General features: G+C 53.9%; 1 protein-coding gene across 1 annotated transcript; it reads left to right on the top strand.

The window, feature by feature from the left end:
• The first annotated feature begins 606 nt into the window (after positions 1–606).
• LOC102813284 (protein sidekick-2-like) lies at positions 607–11,954 on the top strand. Its single transcript, XM_006878038.1, has 13 exons — positions 607–679; positions 793–851; positions 1,095–1,290; positions 1,488–1,586; positions 2,130–2,321; positions 3,509–3,630; positions 4,298–4,407; positions 4,521–4,671; positions 7,982–8,219; positions 8,791–8,906; positions 9,944–10,133; positions 11,695–11,793; positions 11,941–11,954. The coding sequence occupies exons 1-13, from the start codon at positions 607–609 to the stop codon at positions 11,952–11,954; spliced, it is 1,659 nt and encodes a 552-aa protein (XP_006878100.1).
• Positions 11,955–12,225: the final 271 nt, after the last annotated feature.

Here is a 12,225-nt window from a genome sequence, read left to right as displayed (position 1 = left end):
AGAGAGGAGGTGAGAGAAAAGGTGGCAATTCACTCATTTCCATGTGGGTCTTACTGAGAATTACCCGCCAGGTGATATTTAAAATTCAAATCCCAACTTGAGACAACTTATTTTTTAAAAAAAGATGAGGGGTTACCCACAGATTGAGGGCCATGGTGGTTCAGGGATAGAATTCTCACCTCTCATGTGGGAAACCCAGGTTTGATTCCCAGCTAATGCTCAAGTATAGCCACCAGCTGTCTATCCGTGGAGGTGTGTGTGTTACTAGGGTGCTGAACAAGTTTCAATGGACCTTCCAGACTAAGACAGACTAGGAAGAAAGTCCTGGCCGTCTTCTCCTGAGAATCAGTCAGTGGATTGCAAGAGTCCAATCCAAAACCGAACATGAATCATGGAATGGTGCACGACTAGGCAAAGTTGATTTTCATTGTTTATGACTCAGGGGCTGACTAGACAGCAGCTTGTAGCAATGACAACCCCAAAACTAAAATCCTCAGCTCTGTCAGGAGGACCCCTGGGTCACCCCAGTTCACATGGAGAAATATCAGAGCCCAGGAATCGGTGGTATGTGCCTCAGAATCTCAGCTCTCCACTAGCTGTGTGATGATGGTGTGTGAGTCACTCGACTTCTCTGAGCGTCACCCTGAGGACGAAGAGCCAGCTCCACCCAGTGCAGACTGTGCGGCCACCAAGGGGCGCTGCTCAGAAAGGCCTTGCTCGGCTTGCTTTAATACGCTGCTCTTGCCCTCTCGAAATTCTGAATCGCTTTTGAACAAGGGTCCCCAATTCCAGTTTGCACTAAGTTCCTGCACTTCAGTCACGCAGGGCACTACCTCCTTGCTGGGGCCCGTGTAAGGGTTGGGGGAGAGATGCCGCAAGCAGAGCACCTAGAGCCGGCCTTGCACCCCGCAAGCCGCCGCTCAGTTAATATCGGCACGGCCACGTGACCTCCCAACAGCCTGTGGGAGGGATCACAGGGTTCTGTGTGTCTGGACAGTCTGTCTTTGTCCATGGGTCCAGCTGGTGATCCAAGGGCATGCCCACTTCTGGAATATTATGCTCACGGCCCTGCCTGATGGCTGGTCTCTCCCCAGCTTATTGCCTGGGAGCCCCAGCAGGAAGAGGAGGTTACCATGGTGACCGCAAGGCCCAACTTTCAAGACAGCATCCACGTGGGCTTCGTGCCGGGCCTGAAGAAGTTTACGGAGTACTTCACCTCTGTGCTGTGCTTCACCACCCCCGGAGACGGGCCTCGCAGCACCCCCCAGCTGGTGCGCACCCATGAGGATGGTAGGCACCCCCCTTGCACCCCACACCCACCCAGGGCCAGGCCGAGTGCCTGGACAGAGGGCGGTCCTGTCTCTTCTACCCCCACCCCCAGCTCATGGCATGACATCCCCTGGGGCCTTGCAGGCTGCCTGGCTTCTGGTGGTCTCGCTCTGGATCTAATTGGCATTGGGTGGGGTGGGGACTCTTTTGGGGTGCAGTACCTGGGCCTGTGGGACACCTGAGCTTCAATGAGATCCTTGACACCTCGCTGAAGGTCAGCTGGCAAGAGCCGGGGGAGAAGAATGGCATACTCACAGGTAGGTTCCCAGGGTTAATGGGCATGAGGGTGGAGCAGGGGCCTGGGGGGTCATCTAGTCCACTCACCTGCCTTCCAGCCAGCTTCCATCCACACCCTCCCAGCCGGCCTCTCGGTCTTAGAGACCACCTGGAGAAGACTCTCAGTACCCCGGCTCCCTATCACACCCCAGAGTCTCTGGTCCCAGATTCTCAAGCACAGCCTCACATAACCACCGTGGCTGCTGGCTCACTCTTCCCACGGTGGCATCCACTGAGGCCACACCGAATGTCCAGGCATGCTACCCGTAGCTCCCACCTCCCTCGGCCCCGTTTCTCCCTGCACACACCTCACTGCCAACTAGTGGAGACTGAAGGAGCTTAAGCAGTAGCCCAGAGAGGGCCTGTTCAGCTCACATCACCACTAGGGGGGACTCTCGGGTTGCCAGTTCGAATCCACCCAGAAACTTCCCGAAAGAAAGGCCTGGTGAAAATTCAGGAAAGTCCTGTGGTGTCCGGTTCTGCTCTGACTCGACGGCATCAGGTTGGGATGTGTTTTCCCCCAGGATACCGCATCTCCTGGGAGGAATATAACCGCACCAACACCCGTGTGACCCACTACCTGCCCAACGTGACACTGGAGTACCGGGTCACCGGCCTCACCGCGCTGACCACCTACACCATCGAGGTGGCCGCCATGACCTCCAAGGGCCAGGGTCAGGTGTCTGCCTCCACCATCTCCTCCGGGGTGCCTCCAGGTAGGTGCCCAGTCTAAGGGTAAGGCACGTGGTTCCTGGTTGCTCTCCCAGCTACGATCCCATTGAAGGGGCCCCTTTTCTGTCAAGAGCAGGCCAGAGTTGTAGTGACTGCAGCCCTCTGGGTAGAGACGCCTCTCCAAAAAGTACACATCAGGGATTGGAATTCTCACTGTCCCCCAGAAAATCCAAGGTAGGTTCCAGTCAGCGTCAGTGTTGGCTGGGGGAGATGGCAAGTCGAGGTGGAAATCATCTTACACTTGACTTTAGGAGCAAGCTGAGGTCTGGTCTGTACTCTGTTGCTGCCAAGCTCTGTGGCCCTCAGCTTCCATGTGTCCACATCACTGAGGCTCTGCTTGTGTGACCTGGCCAGGATCCCTCCACCTGCCTGCCCATGGCAACGGGGCTGCGGTCAACCTGAGTGATGGTAACAGATTGTTGTTGTTGTTAAGTGTTGTGGAGTCGGCTCCGACGGTGAGCTTGAACTGCCGACCTTGCAGTTCAAACCGACTTTGCGGTCCAGCGCATTAACCCACAGCGCCACAACAAAGACACCAATAACAGTATTACTGGCCAGTATTTATGTCCTGCTCACCAGGCACAGAGCTCAGAGCTCCATCAACTCTTCCTCACAACAACCCTGAGATATTGATGATACCCTGATTGATATCATTGGTATCATCTCCATTTGGTGGAGGCTGACTCTGAGGCACAGAGAGGTTAGGTCACTTCCCCCAAGACACACAGCCTGGAGACAGTCTGGCTCCGGAATCCACACTTCCCCTGTTCATCCTCAGCCCCTCCTCCCAGCTTCCCTCAGCCACTGTTGGCCAGTAAGGTGGGCTGCAGGACTGATTCTGCTTGGTTTCCTTCTAAACCCTGGTAGCTGTCTCCTGGAACACCTCCCTAAGGTCCGGAACCACCATGAGAGGAAGCCCCAAATGTGCCCAGCCTCCCCTCGGCCCCGGGGGTGGGTCTTCCCAGCCTTCAGTCTGTCTCGGGCTCCGGGCATGAACACAGTGTGACATACAACACAGGCAACAAAGCCTTCGTTGCTGGGATTTCACTTGGCCATGCTCTTCCTAGGAAGTTTCCAGAAGGAACTGAGGCTGACACCCGGCCCCCTGCCCAGGAAGGTCTGCTGATGTTTAAGAATGTCCTTCACCCTTCTTGTGTGTTTTCCTTTCCAGAGCTCCCTGGGGCCCCCTCCAACCTGGGCATTTCCAACATCGGCCCCCGTTCTGTGACCCTGCAGTTCAGACCAGGCTATGATGGGAAGACCTCCATCTCCCGTTGGCTAGTGGAGGGTCAGGTGAGACCACCGGAGGGGCCCTGAACCCAGCCCTCAACTGCTCCTCAGCCCTGAGCCTGGTCTGCACTTGCATGCACAACCATTTGTGCATTTACGATTTTCACACATACCCACCGGGGGGGTCAGCATGGCAAACTCACAGTCCCCAGTACTACCCACGTCTCCGTCCACTTCTACCTCCTCCACCTCACCTGAACACACACATTCCCTCCGGAGACAAGAGAAGTGAAGTAGCTAGCTGGTCTGGAATACCCATCAGTGCTCGCTGGCATCTGGTAAACCAGTGGCCCCCAGGCGGGTCTGCCCCTGGAATTATCAGGGAGAGAGTTCTGAAGTTCCACTGTCTGGTTCTGGTTCTGATTTAACTGACCTGAGGGGTGTTTAGGAGACCCACCTGGGCAACTAGTTAAAAATGCAGCTTCCTGGGTGCTTTCCTCCCCCCGCCCCCGCTGAGATTCTGGCTAGAAAGTCCAAGGTAGGGCCCAGGGATGTGTTTCCCACCAGCAAGCACTCCATGAGGTTCCAAGGCAGGTAGCCTCAGGGTCACATTGAAAGAGCCTGGGGAGATGGGGGATCCCCTTGGGGTTCTCTCGGTGAGCCCTGGGGTTTGAACCCCAGCCCAGCCCAGCCATGACCTCAAAGGTCTAAGGGTCCCTGGCTTTTCCAGGTGGGCGTGGTCGGGGAGGAAGAGGAATGGCAGGTAATCCACCAGCTCCCCAATGAGCCAGACGCCCGCTCCATGCAGGTGCCCGACCTCAACCCCTTCACCTACTACAGGTAACGGGGGTAGGACGGGAGGGGGGAGCATGGCCAGGGACTGAGCAGGACCTCCCACTCTCCCCTATGGGCTCCCACCTCCCCATCTTGCTCACCCCTTCCTCCCACCCCAGCTTCCGTATGCGCCAGGTGAACATCGTGGGCACTAGCCCACCCAGCCAGCCTTCTCGGAAGATCCAGACCCTCCAAGCACCCCCCGATATGGCCCCCATCAACGTGACCCTGCGCACAGCCAGCGAGACCAGCCTATGGCTCCGCTGGATGGTGAGGCCCCCTCGGAGGCATGGGAGGGAGGTGGTAAGACCCCGTCATCATCTGCAGAGGAGCATCAAAGGGAGCGTCCCCAAAATACCTGCGACTCCTTTTCTTTCCTGGCCAGGCATCTGATCATGTATTCGCCAGACGACTCAATCGCCCACGTGAAAGGGAGAAGTACAAAGCATTTTCTATTGAGATTACCAAGTGCCAGGCATTTTGTATTTGTTTTCTCACCTCCCACCCCCAGCACCTACTGCTACTGAACTAATTCCAAATCATAGTGACCCCATACGACCTAGGAAAACTGCTCCTTAGGGTTCCCAAGGCTCTAAATCCTTATGAGAGCAACCTCATCTTTCTCCTGCATTGCGGCTGAAGGGTTTGAACCATTGACCCTGAGGTTGGCAGCTCAACCCTAGTAATGCTGCAATAAACCAGACCAAACCAGTTGCTCTTTAATTGATCCCATATGTGCAGACTCCGCTCTATAACTGTGACCCGTCCAAAGCCGATCACCAGGCCTTTCTTCTGAAGCTTCTCTGAATGGATTCAAACTGCCAATCTTTCAGTTAGTCATCAACCGTTTAACATTTGCAACCCCTTCCCACCCTCATCTAGCCCCCAGGCCCCGGCTGGTGTGGTGTTGTAGAATAAGCACTGGTCTGTAGAATAAGCACAAGGTCGGTGGTTCAAACCCACCAGCCACTCCTCAGAAACCCTAAACATAGTCACTATGAGTAGGAACTGACTCAATGATACTTAACATGCTATTCTCTTAATTTGCAACTTAGAAAACTGAGACTCAGAGACGTTGGAAACTTGCCTGTTACTACACAGTTCCCAAGTGGTGGGTCCGGAGTGCAGATGAAATTTGTTCTGTCAGAGAAGGCAGGGTTGCTTCTGGGTTCGTGTAAAGATATCAAAAGGGGATGCGAGGGTGGGGCATTAGACTTTCAGACCCCTGTCCCAGCACATCTGGGAGGCATGTCTGGGTCACTATTCCCAGCTCATTTTACATGCAGTAATTTGTTGTTCAGTGCCGAGAGTCGATTTCGACTCCTAGCGACCCTGTATAGAGTTTCTGAGGAGCGGCTGGTGAGCTTGAACCACCAACCTTGTGGTTCAAACCTACATTGCAGTCCAGCGCATTAACTCGTAGCACCACACCAGGACTTGCCTGAAGTAATGTTGTTGTTGTTGTTGTGTGCTGCATGCAGTAGTAATAGCAGGCATTCATGAGGGCGCTCTCTCCTGGCAAATCCGTTATAGAGAGGGAGGGGTGCAATCACCCTCCATACAGCTTGGCCACATTGCCCTCTGGTCTTTTGAGGATCAGAAGAGCCCATTTCTCCCCAGAACTTGTCCTCCATGGGATCCCACAAAAGAGATACCACAAGAAGGGCTTGGAGAAGACAGACCCCACACACTGGCTCAGGAAAGAATCCAAGTAACTCAGTAGCACCTGGCCCATCTGACCACAGGATGTGTGGTCTTAGAAACTCCACAAAACACAGTTCCATGCCTGTAACTACATTCTTGTGACGCTTGTTAGTGGCGCCCTCTATTGGTGCAGAGGAGAACTGCCCCAGGTTCCCTAGGAAGCATGTGGTTAAGCACTCCTTTGCTAACCAAAAGGTTGGCAGTTCGAACCCACCAGCAGCTCAGAGGGACTTGGTGATCTGTTTCCCTAAAAATGACAGTCTCGGAGATCCTACGGGATAATTCGGTTTTATTTCATGGGGTCTCTATGAGTCATATTGACAGCTACGTAACAAGAGCAGTCTTCAGAGGAACAGATGGCCCCAGAAGCAACTAGTGGATTTGGACTGTCAGCTTTTCAGCTTTTCAGTTAGCAGCAGAATGCTTAACCATTGCACCACCAAGGCTCTGTTGAAAGGGCTCCATGGTTAAGGATGTAGTTGGCATGGTCAGCCCTGGATAAACGTCACGGGTTATTATAACTCCCTTCCAGGGCTGGCCCAGCCAGGAAGCTCTAGGGATCCCAGACAGTCCAGCACATATACAGACCCCTAAGACCAGTACCCTCACCTCTCTGCCTCCACTCCACCCAGGCCGCCCCATGCCATCTCACTTTAAGCGTTCCATGTACTGAAGGTGAATGAGCCAGAGACGGATGGGGGAGGTGCTGGGGGGCATAAAAAAGGCAATAACTGCTTCGCAAGGCCCCAGGCACCACTCAGCTCAGCTAATGGCACATGGTCCGTTACCTTTCCTTGGCAGGTACAGAGTGTGCCTCCCCATCCAGCTCCATCTCCCAGGCCATCGATCGCTGCCTTAATGGTGTCTGGTCCATTTCACTAAGTGTCTGTGGGATCCAGGCCTGGCAGTGAGCTGGTGAGGCGAGGGCTACAGGGCAGGAACAAGGGAAAGCGGGTCATGGTATGGGAAGCACAGAGGCAGAATCAAGGCTGAGAATGAGGTCAGGGCTGAGGATGTCCCAGCTTCAGCTCTGCCACCTTCAGAGATGGGTCTTAAAGGCCAATCTCTTGGCTCACAATCTGGTTCTGATCACAGACTGCCACCAACGTGCCCACCTCCCACTGCTTATCAGCACTACCCAAATTCATTGGAATGACCTTGAACCAGTGGCCACAGTCCCATCAACCTAGGATCAGGAAAGGGATCTGGGTTTTCTCTTTGCTGAAATGCAGCAAGAGAGACTCTGGCCTGCTGGAAGGAAGGACTTCCTGACCGTGGCTACTGCCACATCCCTTGCCCCTTGCTCACTTCTCCAGGGGTTAAAGGGCATGAGCAGTGTGGCCACGGGAGCTGGGGGTACAGTGGCTGTGATGGACAGCCAGCCTTGTGGACCTTCCAGCCGGTCACAGGTACAATAATGAAACTTGTTGTTAGCTCTACCATTGAGTCAATTCCTACCCCATGTGTGCAGAGGGTTTCCAAGATCACCAGGTCATCTTCCTGAGGTGCCCCTGGGTGGGTTTGGACTAGTAGTTGAGTATTTAAGTATTTGTACCACTAAGAGACTCCACAATAAAGAATAGAAAAAAGAAAATGAATACAAGAGGCTTCAGAAAGTGGGGCGAAAGTGGAATTAAGAGAGAATGGAATTTTTCCACAAACTTTTTGAAGCCCCCTCATATTCAGGGGTCTGAGCAGAGACAGGCTGCCAGGCTGCCGCCACAGAAACACAAATACACAATCTAACCCACACCTTGGGTGAGCTGACCTCACGGGGGTGCTGAGGGTCAGACAGGTTTCCTGGAAGGGGAGGGCAGTTCTTTTCATCGAGGGAGGATCTGGCCTCACGGCAGCCTCCCACCCCTCCTTGCTGCAGCCCCTCCCCGAGATGGAGTACAACGGGAACCCCGAGTCAGTGGGCTACAAGATCAAGTACAGCCGGCTCGACGGCCGTGGCAAGACGCTGAGCCATGTGGTCCATGACCGCGTGGAGCGCGAGTACACCATCGAGGACCTAGAGGAGTGGACCGAATACCGCGTCCAGGTCCAGGCCTTCAACGGCATGGGGAGCGGGCCCTGGAGCCAGACGGTGGTGGGCAGGACCCGGGAGTCAGGTCAGCCCCTGCGACTCCTCAAGGCTCTGCCACCCGGGCCATCCAAGGGCACAAAAGACTGGAGATGTTAGGTTCCTGTTTGTGTGCAGCGTCATGGCAGAGCGCTCCGCTGCGAGTCCCCACCCCCTGCTCCTTCCCCAGCACGCCCACCTCGGCAGGACCGCTGGCCGCCTCTGCCCTCAGCTTTCACCAAGATGGCCCAGGGTGTTTGAAAGTTTGAGATGGGACATCAGGGGAGGGATCCCTCTCAGAGCTTTCTAGAAACGACTCATTAGCTCATAGGGGTAAGCTCCCAGTCCCCAGTCCCATGTGACTTTCTCCTCGCGCGTTTTTAAACATCAGCCTGGTCCACCCCAGTAGCTGCTGTGAGCGCAGGAAAAGCAAGCACAAGTTCAGGTTAGCCCGAAGGGTGGAAAATTGGGAAGGGGGATCTGAAACCAGAAACAGCGTCTGCAACGTTCCATTGGGGATCCTTGAAAGTTTCCTCCAAGAGCGGGCAGGGTCCTGCTCCACCTCCCCTCCACCGGAGGGTCCACTGGGAGCACTGACTTCCTCCTCTTCCCTCCCACAGTCCCGTCCTCTGGCCCCACCAACGTGTCCGCTCTGGCCACCACCTCCAGCAGCATGCTGGTGCGCTGGAATGAGATCCCCGAGGCCGATCGAAACGGGCTTGTGCTGGGCTACAAGGTGAGTCTCTAAATGGGAGGAGGAGGCTGGAACCTGCGCCACCCCAGCCTCTCTATCGGAATGACTGTGTCATGTGACCCGCTGGGACCCAGGCCTCTGCCTCCTGCAGTGGACACTGAGGGCTCTGGTCTATTGGTCTCCATGCCAGGGAAACTCCATGCTATTCTTCCCTAGGGGTGGGGAGACGTCCAGGTCTGGAGGCTTCTCCTCCTCCTGCTCCAAGCCTCCCTCACGCTCAGCTCTGACAGCCCAGTCTCTGTCTCTAATATCTCCTCAAAGCTCTGCTTACATTCCAGGTCTAGCCCTTCCTGGAGACTGAGGGACATGGGTTAATGTTTGCTCTGTGTGAACTTTGGCACAGCTCACCCCCACACCCCCACATGCTGCCCACCACAAATATTTGCAGAGTCCTGGGCCTGTTTCCCACCTTGATACTCTCCAAGGAACCTTCCAACCCTGACTCTGAGCCCGTCCTGTGTCTCCAGCCTTGTGGAGCACTAGCTTTGCAAAGACCCCACCTTCTCCTTGGGCCTGAGTCACTCCAAAGAGCCCAAATCGGTTCTGGATCATTGGAGGCCACAAGATCCCTCAAAAACAAAACAAACAAACAAACAAACAAACTACTCCCTTGAGGAACTCTTTAAACCTTGAACCAAAACTATCCCCTGAAGTCACTTTTGAACCAAACAATAGTCTTGCCTACCTAGAAAAGAATGTCTGTGGGAAGAATGATCTGGAAAGAATTACTGGTGTGTGATCCCATTGACAACAGCAAGTTGAAAGGTTAGATCAGAAGTTTTGGGTCTGGAAAAGGTTGTCTGCCAAGGACGGTGGCACAACTTGAGGAATGTAACCAGCGTCGCCAAATCGTACATAGAGAAATATTGACACAGTGTATGTTTTCTTGTGAAGATTTTAACCAAAAATAAATAAAAGCCCCAGTCTTCCCCCCATGCTCCTGAGGATGGGACTCAGGAGAGGCACTGTGGGGAAGGCTGTAGGCCCTCACCCACCTCCCCCTACCTGGGCTCTGGTAGGTGGTGTATAAGGAGAAGGATGCAGATGCGCAGCCCCGATTCTGGCTGGTGGAAGGGAATTCTTCACGCAGCGCCCAGCTCATGGGCTTGGGCAAATACGTGCTCTACGAGATCCAGGTGCTGGCCTTCACGCGCATCGGCGACGGCAGCCCCAGCCGTCCACCCATCCTGGAGAGGACACTGGACGATGGTGAGTCTGAGTCTTGCCAGCGTGGGGACTCTCAGGGTCGTCACTAAGGGCACTGACCCCACTGCAACCAGGAACCAACCAGTGGCTGAGCCGATTCCAACTTGTGTGCGGAGTAGAACTGTTTTTCATGGCTAGGTCCTTTCAGAAGCAGATCACCAGGTCTTTCTTCCAAGGCACCTCTGGGTGGGTTTCAACTGCCAACCTTCCCGTTTATAGCTGAGTGCTTAACCATCTGTGCTCCCACCCCCAGTGGTCCCAACCCCCACTGCAAAGGATGCTCATGAAGGAGTGAGAACACAGGACCATTTGACATCCAACTCCGTCTCTTGCTTTCTCCTGGACACATGTTTGGAATAGGAACTTGGTATCTGTTTTGATTTCTCCTCTGCTTGGGGCAGAGTTGCTTTGAGTAAAGGTCTACAAAGAAGGAAGGCTTGATTCTTCCTGGGTGCAGAGTTCTGTGGTCCTCCTTGCATAATAGAGAAGCCAAGCGCTCATGCCTGCAGCAGAATCTGTGTGCTTGCACACACACTCCACTTCTCCCCATACACATACCCACATGCTGCCCACCACAAATATTTGCAGGGTCCAAGCAATAGTGCCAAAGGAAACCCATACACCATATGTCTGTGCATTTAAAAGTTATAAATCAAGCTAATGAACTGTTAAATTAAATATGTTCTATCCTTCTGCCTTGATAAATACACAAGGACCTGGAAAACCAAGTTCAGATTTAGAATTTTCAGACCTCTTGGTATTCTGAGCTGGAATATGGCAAGCCCTGCCCATTCTCTTCCCACCCTCCCCACCCCCTTTGTCCCACACTGTTCAATCTCCATCCACACCCCAAAAACAGCCCGATCCAAGGGTGCACACACCAACAGCACAGTTCACCAAGTGAGGATGAGTCTGAGGAAAAGGCTCACGTAGACCCTGGAAGTAGGTTTGGGACTGCTCTGGTGGCACAGTGGTTAAGCACTCCACTGCTGATTAGAAGATCAAACCCATCAGTTGCTCTGGGGGAGAAAGATACAGCGATCTGCTTCTGTATAGATGGCAGCCTTGCAAACCCTGTGAGGAAGTTCATCTCTGTCCTGAAGGGTCACTAGGAGGCAAATCCAACTGTACTGCCCCGGGTTTGCTTTTGGAGGGAAGCAGAGAATTCCAGATTTCCGGAATTCCAGGGTCAGGTTAGTAGGGTGAGGTGGTAGGTTCAGGGTGAGTCTGTCCCCTTGCCTCATAGACAGACACCTTACCCTATGGGAAGGGACGCAGGCATGATGGGAGGAAGTCAGATCCTAGGCCAGGGCAGGACCTTCTTGCCTAACACGTATGAGGAAGCAGGACTCTTGGGTCCCTTCTAGTTGCTACCACTGATGGGTTGTGGGTAGAAACCTCCCTGAATCTGTCATCATGGCCTAGCTCCTAGCTTGGTGTGAAACCATAGCGGCACTCAGCACAAGCCCACTGAGCTGGGTGGTCTCACTCCTGCCCTTTGACAACCAGACTGGGGCAGGGGCGGGAAGCAGCCTCACTGTCCACCCCTTCTTTGTCCCCCTAGTGCCGGGACCACCCATGGGTATCCTATTCCCTGAGGTGAGGACCACATCAGTGCGGCTCATCTGGCAGCCCCCCGCCGCCCCCAATGGCATCATTCTTGGTAAGCCTTCATCTTGTCCCTGTTCCGCTCCTATACCCTGGTGGCTGTTGTTAAGTGCTGTTGAGTCAATTCCGACTCATAGCAACCCCACACTGTTATCAGGAAGTACATTCAGTGGTGGGCCCAGCCAGTGTCCACATCTTCCAGAGAATGATATCTGAATCTTTCTCTGGCTAGAAGTTTTGGCCAGGGTTCAAGTTCCTTAAAGACCACAGGTGGGCTTTCTGTCTAAAATGCTCACAGGATATCTGGTATACCTTGGTGTCCACAAAATAACCTCAGACCATCTGCTATTGCTAAGTATGGCCAGGTGAGGGTGTGCCGGCCAGCTCAGCAAAGCCAATTTCTGGGAACTGAGTCAACAGCATGGGAAGGTGGTACTACACATCAAAAGATTGTTTCCTATTCAAAGGTCATACATACCACCATCAC

The sequence above is a fragment of the Chrysochloris asiatica genome, unplaced genomic scaffold, assembly GCF_000296735.1.
Source record: "Chrysochloris asiatica unplaced genomic scaffold, ChrAsi1.0 scaffold01295, whole genome shotgun sequence".
Taxonomy (NCBI): Eukaryota; Metazoa; Chordata; class Mammalia; order Afrosoricida; family Chrysochloridae; genus Chrysochloris; species Chrysochloris asiatica.
This window is presented reverse-complemented; position numbering and strand designations above follow the sequence as displayed.